The sequence below is a fragment of the Dinoponera quadriceps genome, unplaced genomic scaffold (assembly GCF_001313825.1).
Source record: "Dinoponera quadriceps isolate SergipeBrazil2010 unplaced genomic scaffold, ASM131382v1 scaffold1813, whole genome shotgun sequence".
NCBI lineage: Eukaryota > Metazoa > Arthropoda > Insecta > Hymenoptera > Formicidae > Dinoponera > Dinoponera quadriceps.
In genome coordinates, this window is record NW_014555868.1 from 90803 (window position 1) to 115740 (window position 24938).

General features: G+C 42.4%; 2 protein-coding genes across 16 annotated transcripts in view; one reads left to right on the top strand and one right to left on the bottom strand.

Moving 5' to 3' along the window:
• The window catches only part of LOC106745637 (calcium/calmodulin-dependent 3',5'-cyclic nucleotide phosphodiesterase 1A-like), a 120984-nt gene that overhangs the window by 14422 nt on the left and 81624 nt on the right, over positions 1 to 24938 (bottom strand). For all 12 annotated transcript variants that reach the window (XM_014621434.1, XM_014621438.1, XM_014621433.1 and 9 more), the window contains 2 exons: positions 1632 to 1790; positions 556 to 775 (listed from right to left, as the gene is read on the bottom strand). In XM_014621434.1, the coding sequence (XP_014476920.1) occupies positions 556 to 775; positions 1632 to 1790 (379 nt within the window). The remainder of the gene's footprint in view (positions 1 to 555; positions 776 to 1631; positions 1791 to 24938) is intronic.
• LOC106745638 (alpha-glucosidase-like) overlaps positions 1 to 24938 on the top strand; it is a 36360-nt gene that overhangs the window by 8134 nt on the left and 3288 nt on the right. For 2 of the 4 annotated variants that reach the window (XM_014621440.1, XM_014621442.1), the window contains exons 2-6: positions 18356 to 18394; positions 18777 to 18932; positions 19585 to 19922; positions 21116 to 21241; positions 24180 to 24584. In XM_014621440.1, the coding sequence (XP_014476926.1) occupies positions 18788 to 18932; positions 19585 to 19922; positions 21116 to 21241; positions 24180 to 24584 (1014 nt within the window). In that variant the 5' untranslated portion in view covers positions 18356 to 18394; positions 18777 to 18787. The remainder of the gene's footprint in view (positions 1 to 18355; positions 18395 to 18776; positions 18933 to 19584; positions 19923 to 21115; positions 21242 to 24179; positions 24585 to 24938) is intronic. The other 2 variants (XM_014621439.1, XM_014621443.1) reach the window with 1 other exon arrangement.

Sequence of the window (24938 nt, forward strand, 5' to 3'; positions counted from 1 at the left end):
GTTTGATCCTACTGAAAGTCTCGCCCGTAATTATTCAACGAGTGTAGTGACAAGCGCGCGTTAAGTATTCCCGGGTGGAAATTAAAAACGGGGGCTGAAAAAGCTTTACGCAATTCCTACACAATTTCCTACACAATTTTCCCACTCGTGTCTACGTCCTGTAAAGCAAGCCCACTTAAGTCCCAGAAATGATAGAAATGTAATGCTCGTACAAATTAGGGCCAGATTTGTAAATCTAATTAGGCCCTATCTTGATACATCTGACTAGACCATATCTTGTTACGCTATCAATTTATAAAAAAATTCAAATTCTTCTTCAAAGACTTCCAGTTTTTTTTTTTTCAATTTTCCACTTGAACACTATTTGTGTGAACCCAAATCAAAGTTAGTTAATTTGATCTTATTTCGACCTTATTATGGTAGATTTCACTCAAGTCTCTTTAAGATCTTATTTTAAACTATTTCAGCTATTACGCTACTACGGAGAGCACTTTCGGTCGTGCCTCCGAAATGTCGCATTCACAACAGCCGTTAAACACCTGAGCGATATAATACCTGAGGGCGGCCTTGTCGCACGCATCGGGGGTGTCAACGGCAGGGAGCGAGTCCGTCGTGAGATCGACATTATCGAGGATCTCTTCGAGATCGACGGATTGGCTCGATAAATAGCTCGCGTCGGGATTGTGCGGCGGTGGGGAACTTTCGAAGCTCCCCGCAGCGGCGATGCTTTTGCTTTTGCCGGAGCTTCGGCGTACTATCGTCAAAGTGCCCTGTTCTGAAACACAATGAGCGTAATTGATTGACGATTAATGCGATTGCAATGGGGAACTGCGCGTCAATGGTTAAATCATTAACGCGAGTCAAGTCCCAGTTTTTCAGTCATACAAACGTATATTAAATTAACGATAACTATGGTTAATAAGAATAGGTTGTAACTATGATTGAATGAGAATTAGGTGTGGGATTACGTTACAATTGTAGAGGTCATAGAATAAAATTGGCGCCTTATTGTATGTTTATACACACTGGGGGGAAAATCTTTTGCAGGCAGAGCAAATTATCAGTTACCGCAGCGAGAGCAGAAAGATTTGTCACACGAAAATATAATTTTGCTGTTGTAACGAAACGTTGTTACGACAGCGACAAAATTTAGCCGGTAAAACCAAATGATTTTGCCGTCTATACATCCAGCAAATATTTAGCAATTAATCCTCTGAAAAAATCTTTCTGCTGTCCTCATGGTAACTAACAATTTTCCTTGTCAGTAAAACTTTGTCAGTAAAAAATGTTTCTCAGTGCAGCATTCGCGAATATTTCACATGATTTTTAGTGACTTGAATATATCATATATATTTAATACCTATATATATATTTAGTAGCTGTATTACCCAAGTATCCGAATACTAAATTGATACTAGCACAGATTCCCAACCGTCATTATTTTGAGAAATCAAACTGGGATCCCAGTTAGACCAGCGGGAGATTTTCTACGCGGGGATTTCGATGCGTTTCGCGAAGAGGGGAATCGTGCGCGCGCGAATCTGGTCGGTAAACTTAACGCACGGACAGACACGTACGGTAAAGTCCGACTGTTGAGGCGCACCTCAGGAGGTAATACCTGGAAAACTTACTGGGGAGCTGGCCGTTTCGGCCGGGTGAGGAGGGATTGCGCGGCCTCGAGGTCGCCGCGCCGCTGCTGCAGCCGGTAGCTTCGTTCGCGTTCGCCGCTACACCGGCCGAGGCCACTCCGATATCGTCCCTCGTGACTCGTCTGTCCGGCGGAGATGCAACTGCAATTCCAAAAGGAGAGGGAAAAAATTAAAACGAATGATATAACGTACGGCTCAATCACTGTCAGCGATTGCGACAGGCGTCGCGCGTGGGTGTACACGCGTTAAAAATCGTACGACGCAAATCTCTCGGCCCCTTGACAATTCGAAAGCCGAGATTTCCACCTCGGCGGAAATTCAATTGCACGCTGTCGAACGAAGCGGCGGCGCGATGTCAGCGCAGTGTCATTCTTATCTGCCAGACATTAAGGAACGCCACGGCGACAATCGTAAAACGAACAGCAGTTTTCCAAAGTGCCCGAAGCGTTTCTTTCGAGTGAAAGTCCTTTCGCTGCAGTTTTCATACCGCGGGGGAATTTTATCTTCCTGCCGCGCACGCGCGACAAAGCACGAAAGTTATAATCAACTTAAGAATAACCTCAGCCTCACCCTTTTATGTCCTCGGCATAAAGTCCAGCCGTGGGGAGAACAATCTTGCGCAAGATAGAAATCTAGATAAGATAATAACAATGCAAGTTATAACGACACCTGCGTGTCTTTTTTGTCGCGCGTACGAAGCACATTCCACGATTTCGCGTGTATTTTTAATTGTTCATTCATTCGATATTTCATTGTGTTCGTTCTACCGTTATACGAAATATTTATCGCTAAGCCTCTCATTCGTCATATACTTGTAGTTCAGGTCAGTCTGGACAAAAGGTATTACTTTGCAATTTACCCTCTGCGTGCATTTATCTTGTATTACTTTGCAAACCATACGAAATTAACAAACAATTCACTGTCCTAGAGAAACTTTCTTTTCCGTGTAAGTTATTCTGAACAGAAAACCATTTACGATTTCGCAAATAACCACGCAGATTTTTGAGATCGTTAATTCTGCTTATTAATTATATTTTTATTGAATTTTGTTATTAATTAAAGAAGCCTCTCCACATGGCCGTTCCCAATAATTAATAATTCCAATTTTCGAAATTATTTGCAAAACGATAGAACAATTCTTCGTTCACGCACGGAAAAGTGGTATCAGCTCCCTAAAGATGAGGTCTGGTGATTAAATTCCAGTTGTATTATACGGGCGGGCTAATTCCTCCTCTGCGTGCATTGACCTAAATTACAAGTATATGACGGATGAGCGACACTTAGCGACGGACACGTGTGTATAAACGTTGCAGGTTCGATATCAGGCAGATGGAAGCTGAGCTTTTCGCTCGGGTTTCGACGAGCGGTCTCACGTTTATACGCGGCGCGGGTATGCCAAAACTCGCTTCTGCGACGCAACGTAATTATCAAATGCGCCGCGCGTGAAACGCCGCAAAACCGCCGTGATATTCTCAAACGTGATCATAATAACACTAATTCGTCAGGCTACAAAGTAAGGGCCGTGCCGCTGCAGTAAAACCGCGGTTTACTGGCCGAGGCCTATCGATCGGCGGGCAGCGGCTGCCTGTAGCCGGCTGCGAATTAGTCTCATAGCCGATCGATCGCGTTACGGTGCGCGGTCCTATTATGCTAATCGCAAGTTGAAGTGTTTCTGAGCGAGGGAGGGAGAGAGAGAAAGATAGTTCTAATTAGTACAGCGCGGGGTAGCCGATCAGAAGCCGGGAAACAAACACGAACATCTCTATAGTAACAATCATCCGGTCGAACGATCGATATGTATCGCTGTCAATTAGTTGGCGGATTAATTGCTCGGCTTTGATAGCAATGTCCGCGATCCGATGGTTTACGTGCAGTTCATACGGAAAGCGTAATTCTTCGGTGATCGGAGAAGTATGAAGCGCATAGCAGTCAGAGAGAGAGAGAAAGAGAGGGATGAGTATAATTCGGACGAGATTGAAGGAAAAAATTTTGATGTGTTTGTGTAAATCTACCGAAATCAAGTCGGTTTCAGTTCTCGCTATGATATCAGAGATCGCATCGACGAAAGGCGTCGAATCGTACGCGCGAGTCAGGTTAAAATATAATATAATTCGATGACGTCGGATCGGAATTATTAGAACGCCGCCATCGTCGGTTCGGTCACGCGGCTCGCAGATACGAATCCAGATTAAAACGCAATTATGCTAACGCGGCCTGCAGTTAATCAAACGGCATTGTTCGCGTTGTCAGAGGCTGCGCGCCGGTGTCGTCACGTTTATTTAAAACAAACCGCAGCGGAGAGAGCCCTCACACATCAGAGAGTCCTTATCGGTCGCTTCAATACGCGAATATCCAATTTTGCAGGTGTTCGACGGGACTTGATTTCGTTACTTCCCGCTCCGCTCGTTCGTTGCCTCGTATTATTATTTCCGTTACTTGTGTATTACGTTACCGCGAAACTCGGCCGCGTATTTCGCGAAAATATTTCGCCGGAATCGACCGGAAAACGGTATATCGGGGGGAATTAATAGTTTCGATCGAATATCCGCTCCGGGAGAATTCTGCCAGCCGCCCCCACGCGTTCGATGACACGTGGCGTCAAACGCGTCAAAGGGCATATTGGCTCAATAAAAATGATCGCCTACGCGAACAATGCGGATTTAATCTCGCGAAATATACAGCGGAACGCAACTGCGATACGAGTCATTTTCTTTTATTTCTACATCCGAGAGCGGTTCACCGGAGTCTCCGATGACGAGCTTCGGTACGCTCTGCAGTTAAAGGAAAAAGTGCATTCGAGTACATTTTTGCTATTATTTTACTCGGATTAGGTAAATGTTACTTGGACGCAGCACGGTGAGAGAAAAATGTGCTACATTCAAGTGATGTTTACTTGATCCAAGTAAAATAATTACTTCTCAGCAAATATTCGCTACTTGCATAAGCAGCATTCTTTTCTTTCACGGTGTACACAACCGAGATAACCGAAGAGCACCGAAAGCGGAAGTATCTCAAGTTAACGTTACGGTGAATCGCACATCGACTCGATTTACGCATCGTCACTATCGTGTCTAACGGCCGGTATCGTGCGATTTCACCATCGGAAGGAAGCTACCAGATGCGCGACATAAAATAACTCCCGACGTTAATCGACGTGTCAGCAAGCGACGACACGTTCTTCCTCCGTCTAATTCTGATATTAAAGGGCGACGCCCACTCGAACGTCGCGGGTTTCACGCGACATCGTAAAAATTGGCCAAGGATATATCTTCTCTTCCCTTTTTTTATTTTCCACAAGGGATTGGCCGGCACACACATACGCGCGATTTCGAAAGTAATTTTCTCGCGACGAAATTACTTCACGTACGCGCGCGCGCGCGCATACATAGCACGCGAGCCACGTGCACAATAAACTTAATGGGCGGAAATTCGTTGAAAATTAATCATATCCATCTCGCCTCGCTTTGTCGCGTGCGAGCAATAATACGTAAATACGCATATTTCCGAGCAATAATTTTGCGGGTCGCTATCACTTTTCGAAAACACCTTCCAACACCGAGAGAGAGAGAGAGAGAGAAAGAGAGAGAAAGAGAGAGAGAGAGAGAGAGAGAGAGAGAGAGAGAGAGAGAGANCATGTGCCGACGCGACGGCGCGACGGGAGGTTATGAAATTATTCACCGTAAGCGGATAAGCAAACAGACGAGAGCAGAGCGTACGTACGTGAATTATTGCGTTTCGCTTGAATAATGCACGAATCCGCGATGGCAACGAAATGTATGCATTTAGTGCGCGCGCAACGAAATCCATATCTCGTTTCTATATTAATTTACATTTTTATTTCCGCCGTGCACGCGCGCTCTTCTCATGTCGCAAAATCCGCGCGCAAAAAACCGCACGAGCGCGCGCTGAGCATGTTCCGCCGGTATTATGTAATCTAAGTTACTTATATATGACGTACGCCGAAAGTGCCGAAGTTGACCAAGTAATACTTATACCCATGGCTCTTACCCCGGCCAGTGGCGAAACCCGACGGAAACTAATTTAGGTATAGACTTATATACTTGAACCACCACCATCGCCATCCTCGTCGTCGCCGAGAAAGAACGATCGCGTAACGGTGTTACTCTGCCGTAACTAAACCATTAATTGCTGTCACTGGTCGTGCTCGTATATTCACTATTGCCACTATTGAAAATCTGTAGTTCATGTTACGTGTATTACAGATTTTCACTGGAAGAGGAACACATAAAAACCGACGCACCAAATCGTTTTCAGATTCCGGAGGCCTGCTAAAGTAAAATTAAATAATTTATGCGCACGGATGCGAACCAGCAACACTTCTCTGTCAAAATATATGACAGTCTTGTGAATATTATTATATATTTACTTGCAAATAACTTATTTTCAAGATTTTCGAGGATTGACGATTCTAGAAAGGCCGCAAAATCGATATATTCATAATACTTATAAGAAATTAGCAAGAAAATAAAAGTATTGAAATTATTGCAATATTTTGTATGTTTATTATATAGAAAAAAAAGTGTTAAATTAAAAACTTGCCAACGAGTACTAATTATTTATTTGAATCTAGCACTTTTTTCTATGTACATATTCTCACATGTTATCTTTAAATCATACATATTTTTGTTACGTGGAAAGAGGGACCCCTGACTTTCTCTTTCCGATCGATTTTTAAATAAACAAACGAGAGAAACAGGGGAAATTCAGTCACCCGCAGCTTCTGCTATATTCTGTGAAATATTTCAAGAGATTCAGGTATATCGGCTGAAAAACCAGTCAACCAGTCAGGTATGTCGGTTTACAGGACAACCTAATCTTAACTTTATTCTCACGTGACTCAGTGACAGAGGATAGAGATTGGAACAAGATCCGAAGTAATTCGAACAGCTCCGAACTCGCACTATAAGATAGCAATGTCGAATAAATTACTTTCCACTGTTGCTTTACTCTTCACAAGAAGATACCTCAGCGGCGACTTCAGCGCAACGAAAAATCAAACGACGTTATTTAACACAACCTAACACATTTGCAAGCGCAAAGTCCCACTTTGGCTGCAACTACTGTGCAAAGTTCACACGTTTTGTCCGATAAAGTTCGGTACTTCACAGCCGAGAAACATGGGTACGTTGATTTGCTGTATCTGGTCAGATTTTGTATACGTCAGCTTTGACGTAACTTCTCTATTAGCAGTGAACACACATCTGTTACACCTGTGCTTTTTCATGCTTTTTTTTACCGCTTTCCCGACGACCGTGTGTGAAATAACGGCGCGTCGAGATTTCATTGATCATCGTCGTCGGTCATCCATCTGTCCCGCTTCGGAAATACATTAAACTAATGGATACCATCACACCCGTCGCATTAGAGCCCCGTAATATACTATGATGCGGCTCTTACAAATTCCGAGCCTCATAAAAAGCCCATCGTCGAGCTGCCGCGTTGAATCGAGTTATTCGCGCGTTTAACGCGGCGCGGACCGACACACCGCCGTGATGCAAGTTGACATTCACACAGCGGGTTCTTTTCCCGTCGGTTTCGCTCATTAAAACACCGGCGTGTTACCATCGTCGTCAACGCGCGTTGAGATGAGAGAACCCGAGAGTCTTTGTGGGGCGCGCGCGAATGTATATCGGCGCGAGAGTGCATTCATTATTAAATTTCCACCGCAACGGGGAAACTGGATTTCCGAAGACGCGAGCTCGCCGAGTAACTGCGTTATGAGTCCTCTCAGGTTTAAAGGTAGCTTGATCTCCCGGACGGAGGCTGTTTTACGCAGGTCGGGAAACTCAAGCCGCAACGGAAGACATCGTCGACGCGACGATCGGATGGATCGCGAATATTTGTTGCATAATGTTGTAAAGAATAAGGGGAAGAGAGAGAGAGAGAGAGAGAGAGAGAGAGAGAGCTGGAGGATTATCTGGCTCATACAAAGTGCGAGCGTACGTGCCAGGGGATGCCGAGAGAAACACCTCGCGTTTATGTGTTTCTGTAATAACAGAAGCGTCGTTGCGTATAATATACTTCATTAAGTCGCGATGCGCGACTGAACACACGTTCATATTTCAGGGCGCGCGATAACGCCGGCGTTCACACGAACGAGATTCGTGCTCGCGAACGAAACTTCATTATTGCAATAAGAGAAACGGTTACACCGATCTCATCTGCTAATAACATCGTAATGAGACCGCCGGCGAACTAGCCATTTATTAAAAACGCCGCTGGCTTCTGAATAAATGTGATTAAAGGTGTACGAGTTGATACGGCTTCGTTTCTCGGGCAACAAAACAGAGTTCCACGGCCGAGACAACTTTCCTCCCCTTCTTTTTCTCCTCTCCCTCTCTTTTTCTTTCTCTCTGTATCTCTTTCTGTCTCTCCTTCTCTCCCATTGCATCGTTTTATTTTTAATCGATACGCTTACCCGACGGGATCCGATTAGACGATAAACGCCGACGGTCGATAAGAACGCGGAAGAAAACGGCTGAAGAGTTTGGGTCGAAGCTACTTCCGTGGACGCCGCGGAAAACAGGACGATACGTTCCCCTCGCGATTTCCGAAAGAACGCTCGCGCGGAAATGCTTCGGGAGCAATTTCTCGTCTAAAGTTTTCCACAGGAAACGAACGTCGCTATAATGACGCCGTTGGAATTTAAGCAGAAAAGCGAAAAGAAGCTATCCCGATCTCGTGCATTTGACGACACGATAAACCAGATAGAATATCGAATAGTAGTATCCGCACTCGTAAACTCGCGACGATATTCGCAATATCCTCATTCGGGTTGTAAATAACATGTGGGTAAGACACGTACGCCAAACGAGAGAGAAAATACGTGCTGTGATGTTACTTACGATTACACAGCAAAGAATAATGTTAATTTTAACATTTTTCATATGTCCGGGAGGGTCCACTTTAAATTTGCGTTAAAATAACACATTCGTCGTGTGGTGCTTCTTAACACACCGAAAGTGTTAATTATTTGACGCAAACGCACGTTTTGTTCTACATTGAAATATATTCTTTCAACTTAAAGCGCGATGTTAGAATAGCAAAGAATAGTTAAAAAAAAAATACGCGAAGGAGTGGTTAAAGTAACTTGTAAATCATAATAATAACATATGAGCTGTGCGTTAATCTGATATTGAGACATCAGTCAAGAGTGGGCAGCGCAAGAAAATTTTAGCGTTTAACAAAGACGAAAGATTTCTTACTGTGTAGGGCTACGTGAGCTTAGGAAATAGCAACGTTGCAAATTCCGCGATAATTAATTGCTGGACAATGTCCAAGTGAGCGCTCGCGAGCGGGGTTTATTTCAATCCCGGCTGGTTTCCGGGCAATTCGCACACGATCTCACGATGGCGCGATGGTGTCCCAGATGGCAGCTGGACAGACAGGGATGACCCGAGGAAATAATAGCTCGAAAATTAGCTGCGTGGTGAGTTCTCTATCGCCTTCTTACTGGCGCAAAGTACTTTCCCCCCTGGCGTCTGCGAGACGTCTCTCGAGCCGTTGGCGAGAGACCGAGACTCGAGATATACATGTCGTTAAGATCGATGGATAACTCGTTGCGGGTCAGCTTGATGTCAACGTGTGTAATTACGCTTCGCGTGTGTTCGTTCGATAGGTCACACGTAATTAAGTGCGATGATTCCGTCATTACGCGAATTATTTTTTTGTACCCGTCCGACCCCGCGAGACGGACGATAATTCCAAGTTGTGTTTTTTCAACGTATTTTTTCAACGCGGGTATACAACTGACATATTCTCCCCCCTTCTCTCCCTCGCTCGCGAGGATAAGGATATTATTCTCCATGCACGGGAAATGATTTCAAACAGTCAAGTCGTACGCATTTCAGTCCTGATCACCTCTCCGAGCCGTCCCTCGCGTTATCCCGGAGAAATTCTTCCATCTCAATATTCCGGAAGTGGAATAACGTCATTCGGAGTGTTCTCTCGCAAGATCGCACACTAGGGATATAAACTCGAGCGTGGGATCGCGTCGAGCAATGAGTCTCTCAAGATTTCAAACGCTCGCCGCATCAACGGGGGAAGTAACGCGTGTTACAGTTTGACAATGCGTGATTACGTTTCGCGTAAACATACATCGAAAATGTGCGATGAACAATGTTACAGCAGAGCTTACGTTTGGCCGATTTGTAGTCAGGATTCATAGTGAAGAATCTGTCTTTCAATCGTAATGTAACTTATCACAATGAGTGAATAATTAAATGCCAATTCGTGCATAATTATTAATGTTCAAGAATTCTTGGTTTTTACGATAATACTAAACGACAATTATAATAAAAGCATAAATTAGAGTAACTTATACTAAATTAAATTATAATCCACTCTTGTGTCATGAGAGCAGAAGATATATATATATATATATATATATATATATATATATATATATTTTCTTTTTTTTTTATTGTATTATTATATTTTATATTTGTATTATATTTTTTATACATCATTACTGTAACATCAACTTTGCATTATAAGAACACTCGAAATTATTATATATTATCATGATTTGGTAAATTAAATTATAACTAATAATTATTATTTATATATATTATTGCATCATCCGTCACAAAATGAATCGATAACATAGAGAAATTGCAATTGCACACTCATCGGAAGTAGGACGGTATTAGCTTTTGAATGTAATTTACTTCATTTTGCTACGATATCCCTACGCGAAGTAATCGGCGATTCCTTTGATAGGGACTCAGGCCTGATGGCAATGTTGCGCGCCGCACGTGTCAAGAAAACAAGAGATACAAAGTACGCGGCGTCAACTTAATACACCACGCGCGCGGCACCGGCCGGCCTTTTCGGCATAGTCGGTTACACAGTCGCCTGGCCACTGAAAAAATAAACGACTGTATCTCGGTGAAAAGCCGACGTTCAAATGTGGAACAAACGCCACATGTGATAATTTTTGGTGGGAAACGAAAGAGATCCTACGATTTGATTAATCGTAAGCGGGAAGCATGGATGGCACAACTCATAATGTATAAAAGAATGATCCAATTAAAATTCTCTGTTTCTCTCCTTAGGATATGTAGAATAACTTTTTCGCCTTTTAATTTTTGTAATTTGTACAAATAATTTATTTTTATTCTTCCACATTGTCCTTAATCTGTCATTAGTGGGATGACTAAATTTTGAATTTTAATTTTCAGATTTTCCCAAGTTTTTTGCGATATTATGATGTCCAAGTAATATACTTCTTTTTATTTAATGTGTAATGCTGTGAGAATTATATAGCATATATATTACGTTGGTAATACTAATTGATGCATAATAATTGTGCAATATTATTAATACGTATATGATAAAATATAAATAAAATGAATTATTGTATTCAATGGAAAACATGTTTGCGTTTAATTCAATAATACTATTCTTTATACTATAATTTATATTATTATATAATTATATTATATAATTTATATTATTCCTCTGATAAAACAATTTTTTATAGAAAATCAAATTTAATAGAACTTTATATATATGCGCGTAGGTTTTCATAGAGGACTTGTAGGAAAATCTCGTCAACAATTGACAACATTGCGTGTTTAAATTGCTCACGTATGCTCGTGACGTTACACATGTTCGCATGTATAATTACGAAACGTAACACGCACGATATATCATGCTGCATGTACATATCGTTGGAGAAACACCGGAATATATCTATATTTATAGAAAGGGAGAGTTTCAGATGAGAGAATTTTTTTTATCGCGTTAAAGAGTGCAAAGTTTCGCACGTGTTTCGTTCGGAAAGTATCGCGCAGAGATTCCCGCGCGTCCGACCATTTTTCCCAACGTGATTTCGAAACCCGAACCGATATTACGCAATCAACGTTGAGCACCGCACGAAAAATTCCTCTCTTGGCTGATATACACCATGGTGCGGTCGTAAAACCTTTGTATGGATGAACTCTTAATTCTCAGCGGCGCGAACCCCATCTCACCCCCACGAAAACTTTTATCTCCGGACTTTCCTCCACTCCGCGACCTGGGGAATGTATTTTCACTAAAATACAATCCTACACATACACACCGGAGGATATTTTCTTTTTTTACATCAAAGTTTACAAAGTTAAATATTGATATATTATTCATCTTCGGGATATATGGGGGGAACTCGATCTCTCCTTTATGAATATAAAATGATGAATTTCATCGGGTCGATGGATTATAGATGGTTCTAAACCACGCCTATCGTCACACGACTCTGCATACGAGCTCGTAAATTTCGCTCGTTTCGAGGAGAGTGAAATATCCCGCGAGATTAACACTATCTTCTTCTCGTAAAAAAGAACATAAAAAGAAACGAACGACGACGAGACAAAGCACATTTCACCTGAATATTCTCACAACGAATATGCCCGGCGAATGATACCCACGACTAGTCGAGGTAACGAGAAATCATACGAGCGAGCCGGAGGGGAATAATTAATTTTAACGTAAAATGTAAAATTCCAATTGACTTAATGGATGATTATTATCGCGCGTAGTGTGAATCAATTTATTTTACGAGAGCGAGATGTACACACGCGCGATGAAAACGCATCGGCGATCCATAAAATAACCGTTTACTCACACTTAATAATACGCGCAATAAGCGTAATGTACATAATTATTTCTACGGGCAATGCGGCGTGCATAAAAGAAAACGACATCAACGAGCGCAAATCGCAGTTACCTAACGCTAAATTATTCAACGCAATGACTCGTTGCAATTATTTCGAATATTGCCAAGCTGGGACGATTCAGGACGTAATTACCGCTCCACTCGATATCAGACCGCTCTGATGATGTTTCTAATTACAATTTCAGAAAGACAGATTGGGTCGACGTGAAATATTTCGCACGAGAGTTTATTATATTCCGCCGGAACGGGGAATACGTTGCATTACGTTCGAGAAAGATCGAAAATGCAAAGCTCTCGTTCGAGCTTATCTCGTTCCAACATAACTTTCTTGCGTGACGGGAAAGGTGAAAAGGGTCTTTCCGACCATTCGATTTTCATACGTTGAAGAGAAGCGTACCGGGGACGTGGCGTTGGGCTTAAAATCGTTCCGTCTTTTGCACGTGAGGATTTCCGAGTAATGCGATGTAAAATTCAAAAATTCGTTTTATCACACGAGAAGCTGCGTGTGATAAGTCGCGCCCGATAAAGAACTGTTTCGTCGTTGGTTCGGCGCGGTGCGAAGACCTAATTTCATCAAAAACATTGATAATGGGCAGACGTGTGATAATACCTTATCGGTCGCTGGATGCAGGAAGCTCTTAATTCACGTAGCGAGATAAAAGCGATAAGGCACGGATCTACCCGCGCCCCTATCTGCTGTCAGTGAAAAAAAAAAGAAACGCCCAAAGCGAGCCTCATTCAAGGAAGGACAATTTGCGGGATATCGATCGCCATTAAATAAGTTAGCGCTTGGTGCTTCGGCACGGTGCATTGGCAGCGAGAAAATTTGCATGTCCGTAATATCAGAGGGTGCCTTAAAATTTGAGGTGCGCGAATCAAGTCGAGCTACTTCGAATGACTTGTATTCAATGCCGTGGCTTTTAGATAATAAAAGTCAAATTGGATACCGTTTGATCCGCGCAAATCGTTGCGCAGCGAACAATTTTGTATTGAAAAACGGCCCATTGAAATTTGGTTACTTTAACAATATGTTAAAAAGCACAGAAATGTAATGTTAAATTAACACTCACCTTGTCAACGTATGCCAACGTATATTTAACTTTTTAACACCCACATACGTTGACTACTAAGCGAATGTGTTAATTTAACATTGTATTTCTGTACTTTTGAACACACTAGACTAACATAGACGCGCGCTCGCTTTTTAGCTAATTACTAAAAGAAAAGATAGTACTATGGCCTTTGTAAGTAGTATGACTCCTCTTAAGAGGATCCTGGAGTCGTCCTGTTTTACTGAAAATTCGTTAGTATTATATTCGTTACTGACTATACAGAATTAAATATTCTCTTGCATAAGTACAATATACACGGTAATGCAGGCGAGGACGGTTGACTTTATTCCAAAAATAAAAGAAAGTTATCAAATTATAAAACTTTCAAATTATGAAACTATCAAATTATAGAACTTTCTCCTTTTGATATCAATCATTGTCATCCCGCCGTTACGCAATGGCGCTAATATGCCAACATACAATAGCCGGCATTATTAAGATACATTTTTACTTGAACATTTCAAAACTTTTTCAAGATATATTTTAACATTTAATTGTATATATTCCTCATTTTTCTCAAATTTGAGCATATTAATATATGTACGTTCAAGTGTTTCGTTTGTTATTTTACATTTCATTCAATCATACAGATTTCGATTTATGCAAAATTAAACAATATGGCATTTTATTAATATGGTCTCCTAAGAGTGCTGATAATATGACCTCTTTTTCAAGGCTTTCATATCGAAGTAGTTATTCGATAAATCGATTCTAATCTATGATTCACCGTTGCGTTTCTTCACTGTTGTCTCTCTGACAGATTGTACCTTCTATTGACAAATAAGTCAATATCTACATTAGAAATTCACGGTTTTATTCATCGTTACTTCTTCTAAGAGTTTATTTTGAACACACGTATAATTTTGTAACGAAACACTATGTTATTTTAAACGAAACCAATTGTTTAAATCTATTTAGTTGAGGGTCACATTATCATCCCTGGTTCTCTTCAACCCATCATGCAGTGTCGCCATATTTGGATGAACAACGTCCTAAGTGATAAACATTTCCTGACTTTGAGAGAGCATAAAATTATATTTGTCCGCAGCGACCTTTTATCAACGACGAGACGTATTTAATTCTCTTCGTCCTAAAGGCTTTCTCGAAATCCAAAAGATCCGTTTTCGTATTCAAAAGTGTTTCGCGAGATGTTACGTGAAATGCAGTCGAAAATGTCCAATTCTCGGATTTTTCGATCCCGTATGATCCGTTATTCCGAGATGCTCGCTTTTTTTTCGGAAGCCGGGGACGTGATCGGACTCAATCCGAGTCGCTCAAGGCCGAAGCTCGAAAACTCGACAAACCCCAATTCGACACCGTCGACGACGAAAACCGAGGGGAGAATTCGCGCCGACCGGCGCGATTTAGAGTGTGCTAAGCAGCGGCGTACACGTAACCGAAGGTGCGCGCATACCTGGTTTATTGATTATCGTGCCGTGGAGAGCTTCCTGACGGAATATCCCGAGTCTGGACAAAGACCTTAACTCGAATGCAGTTCGTTCGCCCGCTGCTCTGTCCGCGTTTCATTGTCTCGTTTTTCCGTCCCTTCTACGCTGCCGGGGTGGAAGGGGGAGGAGGGTAACGCTCGACTCCGCGGAGACTATACCCGGCGCACTAAATTTAGCCGGCATCCGGGAAATCTGATTTCCAATCGTAGTCGCCGGGCGCAAAACCGAACGCGGGACGATTATGCATTTCGCCGCGGCGGCAGGTGACAGTCAGTTACGCGCATATCCCGTGTAAAGCTGATTCCGCGCGATTTACATCTCTGAATAATGCAGAACTTTTAATTAACGCCGTTTTCTAACAGTCCGGAACAAATATCTCGCCAGATGAAGCCGGATTCATCATGAATTCACGCGCAATCTCTCAATTTCTATTTAGCACCGTTCATCATGCGCGTATTCGCGTTCGGAGGCTTGCTGTTAAAAAGGAAAAAAATAATAATAATAAATACATATACATCGGCAAACAAAAACGCACGCTCTGTTTTTTTTTTTTTTTTTTTTTTNGCGGTAAATACGAGATGTTCATTTGCTTTCCGATATATCGTTAACAAATTTAGAATCTGTTCGTCGAGAGAGCGTCAGATTTTATCTCGTTCAATTATCGTGGATGAAATTTGAAATTTGAACGTGTTCCTTTTATTCATCCGCGTTTCCTTTCTTTCGTAAATTCATCGTATTCACGTATATTGTCCGTGCGATACACACTGCAATATACGATGCATCCCGTAGTGTATTTTTAATCTATTTATTCGCATTTAACGAAGCGTGCTTTGGAATACACTTTCCGAGCTCTATGTATCAAGCACCGTGCAATCGCGCTAATGTTTTTAGGTCGTGAGATTAAATTTTTGTTTTAAACTCCGCTATACCGCCTGTAGCGCGTAGGGACGATACGTAAAGAAAAAATCTCTTTTTTTTTTCCTCTCGTCACACCCGCACACGAGCGCACACGGTTCGTTACGTTTCTAGTTCCTATTCAGCGAATTATACGCCGTGGAGAAGATTGCCGATATTCTCGACAGGTAACGAATGTAATCGCGAAAAATGTGGCGCGATTTTCGCGCATAATAACTTTAAGCGAAACACTCGGAACGTGTGAAATCAGCGAAATTTTAAAAAGGTCGCTCGCGAAGAATTAAATAAACACGGCGGTTCGTGAAAGGAATTTTAATTGATATTTTGAATTAATCAACGAACGAGACGAGGAAAAAATTTGTTTGGTCCGGAACTTTTGACCGCCACTTATATGGACTAGCAAGCTGAAAAGGTAAGAGCATTAACTATCACACGCATTTTAACAATGCGCAACAATTTAATTAAAAATTAAATTCTAAACAAACTGAAATTACTAGTCGAGGGAGAAAATTGCATATATTAAGAAGTATTAAGTTGCGAGTTACTTATATAAATTATGAATTATATGATTGTAATCGTACAATCTGCGATAGCAGCTGAGGAGATATTTGATCAAACACATCTCAACAATCATTTTAAAATTAAATGTTAATCTGTTATACAAACATACACACTCATACATAAACATAATGTAAAAACTCATATATAAATTAATAATAATTTATACACATATACGTATAATAATATAATAATAATAATTTATACATATATACGTATATTCACGTCTCAATTTCAAATCTATATTCATCTCGAATTTATCATCGCGCATAATATAATTTTCTTAATACAATAATTATTCATATAACGCATTATCTCTACATGAATATTTGATTAGCGATTAAATATCGCGAAACAAAATTGATGCAATGCTGAAATTGTCTCCTTTTTTTCTTTTTACACAATGTACACAATGTGTCGGCATCGACGCAAACATCACGTTTCGAACGCGAAAGAGGAAAATAACCCGTTTCGTGAGCGTTCGGTGGCAAAACTTGTCGAACAACCCTTGAGGTTTGACATAATCTCGCGCTCTCATCGCACCGATATCAACGTCCGTCCTTCCATACCTCAAAATATTATTTTAGTAAATAAACAGACTCGTTGTTCGCGTAAACTCTTGTGATTCACAATGAAATATGATTACAGAACAAGTCAGCCTTATCGAGGCGAGATATTCAGCTACGTCAATATTATTTCGATAATAAACGTGATTAAATCTGATAAAGGTGAGCATCTTCGCATACACATTCACGCGCTAAATCTGTCTCGTTTAAAGCAGATTTACGCTAAGTTACATTTACGCTACGTTACAGAGTAATTTCATCGCAAGATACACGTTGAACAACAATCACATTTACATCAACAAGTAGTTTCTGAACGCTCTGAGTTTTAATAATGAATTTTTTGAATATATTTGGAAGAAATGATTCGATCAGAAGGAAATTAACTTCGAATCGAGCGAGAAAATTGTGTGAAAATTTAGCGCGTCTGAAGTTGAAAGCTCCATTAAGCATTCGTAAACGTTACACGTGCTTACGGTCATTCATGAACGTTCCGTCGCGTTAAAAAGTATTATCCTAGATTTCGCATTTTTCATTGTAATGTTTATCTCAGACAAGACAGATAATGAAATAATTGCGTATAGATACATATCTTATTGATACAACGAAATATGTAATCGTACGCCCCGCGCACTATATATGGGACATACGTGTATAGAAACTCTACCTGGACGGAATTATATAATTCACGTTATAAAAGAGAAAAGGTGAGTTTACTCTATGACAGTAGATCTTACGCAGGTGTCCGAGAAGTTCTCTCTATTAGTCCGGAAATAAACACTCGTCCCAACGCGAAACGTAAGTGTACGAGTACTTAAATTTATAGGAAGAGTCATAATTCGCAGGTGAGCAATTTGTAAATTTTTCTTCTGGTTACGTGGTAAAGAAAGGTTTAAAAAATTTGCAAAGTTGCTTCCTCCACCCGTGTGTTTTACGATTTTACTTCGTACCTCACTAAATATCTCCCGATTATATGGAACAAATATTTCGTGCGACTTAGTTTATTCTTGGAGAGTTGAAGGACTAAGAAAAAATTGTTGATGATAACAGCTCGATAATATCTCGTAAATATATATTTCAAGTTTGTAATTGCGTTCTTAACGGCCACTGGAATGATAGCACGAGAATAGTATTATTTCCACGGAAAACGCGAAATGATCTTTTAAAAGTAGCCGTATTTTTCTATTGAAGAATCGTTACGTAATTATTTATACTGCTGATTTGCTTCTTCATTCTTTCTCGGAATAAAATGTGCCGTTTTCAGAAAAGTTAGCCGTATTTCTTTCAAGCAAGATTCTTACATAATTATTTACATTACGAACACTTGTGCACTGACGCGTTGCAGTGACACATGTACTGCAAGGTTACCATGCCGCCGCCGCCGCCGCAGATTATAAATAATTACGTTAACAACTGTCCGTAATTTCAGTCTATTTGGAGAGTCGGTCGGAGGTGTTCGTGGAGACTGGTAAGAAAGTTACTTGCTTAACGTTTATATCGTAATAATTTTAATCTAGTTCTCACGTTCATGCTTGAGATAACTGAAGGTTATCGAAACCATCGGTTGCGAAACCACCAAGAAAAGGTTTATATGCATTCTTAAATTCTACACCAAATATACGAGTCCAATTATTTTACCGTACAATTTGAAAAAAATAATTTCGCTACGATATCCACATTATTCTTCTCCTCTAACACTAATTCAAGAAGCTTCCCACCTTCTTGTAGTTCTAGGAAAGCGTTTTTAAAATCGTTGTGCGGTATTCTTTATAATATTTTGTGTTAATACATAATATTTTATCATGTATAAATATCGTACAAATAATATAAAATTATCGTACATGTTTCAGATTCAACAAAAATGAAGGGGATAACAACGCTTTTCGCGATACTGCTATTGTCCAGCGTTGGGCACGGCGCAAAATGGTGGCAGACGATGTCTCTCTATCAAATTTATCCCAGAAGCTTCAAGGACAGCGACGGGGACGGCGTGGGAGATCTCAATGGTACATTCTAGCACTCGCAATTAAATATTCTGGAACTGTCGGAATTTCAACGACAACATCGCGGCGTAAAATCACCGTAAAAATATATATCTTTTCGGCCAATGAGAGATAACTCAATATTTTAAAAATGACAAACGAGCCAATTTAGAGGCTATCTTATCGTTGCAATTGTTTCTTTACACTTTCTAAATGCCATTGTTACAGTTATATTAATGACTACACAGTGAGAAACCGAAGGTTTGGTTCTCCGAAAATGAGAAAGGTTTGGTTCAGAGAAGCTCTTATTAAACCTCTTATTAAACCAAAACATTTGTTCGCCCATATCCAAACAAGAATTTAGTCTGATTCGACTAAATGGGTTTCTCAGTGCAGTCACACGTTGTCACGCTCGACATTTCTCAACCTTAATTTTAACAATAAATGCGACGAGCGAGACGTTAATTTTCCCCCGGAAAATAATCGGCGATACTTTCAGACCCGGTATAAAATAGCTCGACGATTTATCTCAAAGGGTTAACCGAAAGTTTCCTTCAAAGGAAACCTGGGAACGTACGAGACCGGGATACTAAGCGATATGGCCCGGCGATCTAATTGATCTCTAGAAGCTTTCGGATAGAAATACACGTTTCTCGAAAGAGCGACTTCTTCGTAGGCGTCAAGAGCAAGCTGCAACACCTGGTCGAAACGAACGTCGAAGCCTTTTGGTTATCTCCGATCTATCCCAGCCCGATGATCGACTTCGGCTACGACATTTCCAACTTCACCGACATCGACTCCGTGTACGGCAGCATGGCTGACTTCGAGGCGCTCGTGAAGGCCGCGCACGATCACTCCCTCAAAATCATCATGGATTTCGTCCCTAACCACTCGTCCGACCAGCACGAGTGGTTCCAGAAGAGCCTGCGCGGCATCGAGCCCTACACCGATTATTACGTGTGGCACAAAGGCAAGGTGCTGCCTGACGGAAGGGTCACGTTGCCGAATAATTGGGTAAGAGTCCGTCGTGAAAACCCGTCGGGGAAATTCAACACTCCGACGTATACCTATTTCTTCAAGATCTTTGAAAAAATACGTGATGCCAAGGAAAAGAATATTCATTCGCTTACGTATTTGCGAGAAAGGTTACGATTAAAAATGCACCATCAGAAATTGGAGTAACTTATGAGAGAAAATTACAAACCAGCCGCTTTGGTAGTTTCAGTGTTAAGGTCGCCGAATTAATCCGAGCCGCCGGAGGCGAATCGCGCGACATGTTTCTCGGATTTCACGTATCCCCTTTCGCGCCCTCCCGGCCGCGCGATCGAGTCGGCTCTTAATTATTATTAATCCGCTATCACGCGGCTCAACTCGACGGGGAAACAGCGGTGATTGGCTGACTGGCGATGCGTTTAAGCCGCGGATGGCACATCGCGACACGCACCGGAAACGAAGTGATTCGCGCGATATCTCCCGTAACGCACCGTGGCGCGGTCTTGGCGGTGTATTCGGATTTACGCGTCCAAAGAGGTGAGATTCATCCCGGGAGGTAATGCGACTGTATAAACGTCAAAGTAACTCATTGTTCTGACGGAGGCGCCCCCCCTCCCACCCCCCGTATCACGGGCGTGTGCATGATGGATCGTTCCAAAACATCTCTCGATAAGCATCAGCAACGCTTCGGAGAGAAAGAAAAAGAGAGAGAGAGGAGCCTCAAGTCGCGAGAGCGCGGGCGTCTTCAATAACGATAAAATTCTCGTTCGCCGATCGATCAGTCGAGAAGAGCCCAGCGGAAAGAAGAAGAAAAAACAAGACGAGAAGCCAAGTCGATCTGCTCTTTCTTACCCGTCGAGAGGATTATGCCTCTAATATCTGAAAAATGTACTCCATGTTGCGTCCGGGCGCGCGCGAGTTAAACGATGATCCATCACCGGCTACAAGCCGTGGTATTTCGCCGGTTTCGAAATTCCACGTGGAACAACGCGCGCGCCTTTAACTCCCCGCGGAAACGCGAAACAGCGTAAAACAGCAAAACGAGCGTTGCAGAGCAACGCCGACATTCCGGCCGCAGCAAAAGCGACGCAAAAGCGAGCGTTTCTTCGACGCGGTAATGTTGCCCGCTTCTAACTGTCTCCGCAACGTCTCCACACTAAGCTCGTGAAGGTATGAAGCGGATGATTGAAATGATGAGGTAATTATCCACACAGGTGAGCGTGTTCGGCGGGCCGGCGTGGACCTGGAGCGACGAGCGGCAAGCGTATTACCTTCATCAGTTCGCGCCGGAGCAACCTGACCTCAACTTCAACAACGAGAACGTGGTGAGCGCGATGAAGGTACGTTCGTATCGTTCGTCGAATTCACGGCCGCAATTAAGTTCGTCCGAGTCGGTAATAATACGAACGGACGGGCTGCTTTTCAATACGACGAGAGGCGATTCAGGTAACGTATATACAGGTGACGTAAGGTAAATCCACGGATCATTCGGACTTGCCGGTCGCGAACGAAACGCGACCCTCGCCCGCCCCGAATCGGTATCAACCGACGACCACGGAGGCTGAAACACGACTCAGGGTTTTTCATTTTCTGCCCAACTTGTAGTTCAAATTTAAACTGACGATAGTGTAAAAATCGTGTCTTTCTGTTCATGCTTAATCAACTGGATGGTTTTGTAGCGGTAAGTTTAATGACCCATGAGTAGAGAAACGTCATTTTCATGATATCATCAGGTTAAGCTTAAGTTAACTGGAAAATGATAAAGCAGGCTTTGAGGGACTTACATGTACCTGGCCGGCTCGGAAAGACGACCAATATTTGAATTTTTTCTGCTGGCTACATTGTTGACTTTATGAAGATATTTTTTTGACGGATGATTCTTTATACTTTTACATATAAAATCCACATCGAAAAATTGATATGTAACGCTGTTATTACTGCTTCCGTGAAACTCGTCATCGTTAATCATTACCCAAAATACCTCAGAAATTGTTGAACCGCTTGATTTAGCTGTAGTTTTGCCTAAATAATTTTAATAAAATTATTTAGTCTTTGTCGTAGGATTTTTTGATATCTATTATAGTCTTCTCTTTTTTATAAATGAAAAGAGGAGAAATTTCATGATGAAAAATCGAACTTTCGACTTTGAATGTTAACGACTTTATTGAAAGTTAATATTTTGAAAATCGGCATGACAAACTTCTGACAAAATGACAAAGACTAGATAATCTTATTCAAAATATGCAAAACTGCAAATCGATCCGATAGATCCCGAGATATTTTCGATATCGATTAGCGATGACAAGCTTTACGGAAGCAGTACATTAGCAGTATACAATAAAGAGAAAATTATAGTATTCGGTGCCAACACTATCCTTTTGTTACTTTAACCACAAAAATAGTCAAGAAAACTATTTTTCTAAGTAAAAGAAAATATCGTTATCACCGAAAATAACTGTAACTTTCTCTATAATTTCCTCTGTAATTAAGCGGTAATAACAGCGTTCCGCATCAACTTTTTAACGGGCTTTGTGTAAATAAAATTATTGAAGAATCGTCCCTCAGAAGAACATCTTCATAAAGTCAATAACATGGTCAGCAGAAAAAATGCAAACATCGCGGCGTTTTCCGAGTTGTTCGGATCGGCCGGTCGTAGCCCCTTAAGACGCTGGAATATGGAAAGGAAAGCTCGTAATTAAACGTCCGCTCGCTCGCTCGAAGTCGCGCGATATCGGATTATCCTCTTATCTCATTGTCTCGGATAACCGTGGCGGAGCAGAGACGGCGGGATTACAGCGTCGTTCGGTGTCACGAGGGTGAAAATAAATCCGAGCTGTACACACAGTCGTGTAACAGCATCGAGTTTTTCCACTATCGACGAAAGAGAGAAAGAGAGAGAGAGAGAGGGAGTTCGACGGATTTTTTTATCTTTCGTCGCGCAGCGAAAAGAAAACACCCCGTTTTTCTCCTATTTTTCCCCTTTTTTCGCGCGCTCCGGATGGGAATTCGCTCGTGAAAATGATTCGAGCGCGCACGGCCACGATTGGAAACGATCGACGACGGTGCGGCACAGGCCGTCGCGTAACGACACGCCGCCGGCCGGCCGGTAATTAACTCGCTGCGATGAATCAACGCCCGTTGAAACGTACAAAATGACGGGCGAGTGTTTTCTCAACGAGATCCCCCGCGTTGTCCCGTTTAAAACGGATGCAATTAGTCTGCCGTTGCGTCGTTCACCGCGACGACGAGCGTGAAACCGTGTCCGCGGAGGCGTCAGGAAGCGGACGCGTAATCTTTCAAAGACGCTCGTAACCCGTCATAACGCTCGCGCGACAAAGCGAGAAAGATGATAATGATGATGATAATGACGATCGGTAATGATCGTTGGATTACACGGTAACGAATGTCCGGCGAGCGTGAAGCGAGATAATTACGATCGATTTAGCGAGCAGGAGTTCGCCGAGCCGGAATAACGACTTACAAACAAATCATTTGCACGTCGCGCTTAATCAAAGGCGAAAGGTCAGCTTCCTCCAGCGTTAAACGGCATAATTATTTTCCTTCTTCCGGACCACGCGATCGGTAGAACGTCGCTGCACCGAGATTTCACGGAAATTTATATTCCGCGAATCGAATCTCGCGGGTGCGCGCGGAGTAATTCGAGGAACAGCGAAATGGCGGAATATTTGGCCGTAATATCTAAAGTTGTAAAGTACGGTCGTACACGCGATAAAATCCGAATTGGACGAACTATGGTACCATGTGTGTGTGTGTGTGTGCGTGTGTGTGTGAGCGCGCGAATGGCTTCGTAACATCGCGTGATGGCAATTCGCGATGATTTTTACGCCGGTGTGAAAAACTTGGCGAAACTCGAAGTCGCACACGGAAGACATACGGAATGCCATTCCCTCTCATTCGGTAATTAGAAAAGCGACGCGATCGGTTCTTCCTTCATCGCGCCGTTCGCGTGTGGTGAAATTTCCCCATCGTTACGCCACGTCGTCCGCGCAACAGATCCACACATGATTTCATATAATCGCATACAATCATATACGGTCGTTTATCCTCCTCTCTCAGCCATTCCCCCGGCTTCAAGTTGGTAGGCAAAAATCGCAGAAGTGGTAATTAAATGTGCACGAAAGCGGAATCACTCCGCTCTTTGTGTTGCGAGCCGTTGTTTCCCGCGCTTTGTTACGACACGCAGCACACGTTTTAATCTACTTGTGGAACGTACACGGGACTTTAGTTCGGGCATACACCGCACTTTGTTTCCCGCAGGACGTCATGAGATTTTGGCTCGACAAGGGGGTGGACGGATTCCGGGTGGACGCGGTGCCGCATTTGTGCGAGCACAAGGATTTCCCGGACGAGCCGCTCACGGGCAATCCGAATCCCAACGATTACGGTTACACGGAGAAGATCTACACGAAGGATCAGCAGCGCACCTACGACACGGTGCAAGGCTGGCGGGAAGTGCTGGACGAGTACCCAGGCGATCGAGTCATGATGATCGAAGCGTACGCGAACATGACGATGACGATGAAGTATTACCGTTACGGGGCGAACTTTCCCTTTAACTTCGGCTTGATCACCAACACGAATTCGAATTCCTCGTCGTCCGACTTCACGGATGTGATCTCCGAGTGGATGCGGGAAAAAGGAGACAAGACCGCTAACTGGGTGGTAAGTCGAACGGATGCCCGCGGCTGTGTGCCGATTAGGCTCCGACACTTTCCTCAGCTATAATCGAGAAACCGTAATCACTCGTCGGTGTGACGAGAATAGAGAGACGCCCGAATCTATCCGACAACCGTGGACGATCCGACGAAGAGTCGTACGAAATAATTAGCTGGGTACTTTTCATTAGGCATCAATCGCGGCCCGATCATGCCCCGACGCGACATCGGACGTCTCTAGTTCAGCTTCTATAGTTCATTTTTCCCTCCGTGATTCTTCGTCGGATCGATGTATTCGCCAGCTTAAACTGATGATCCTGAAATGGAAACGGGGCTAGAATCGTAAATCATTTCAGTGATA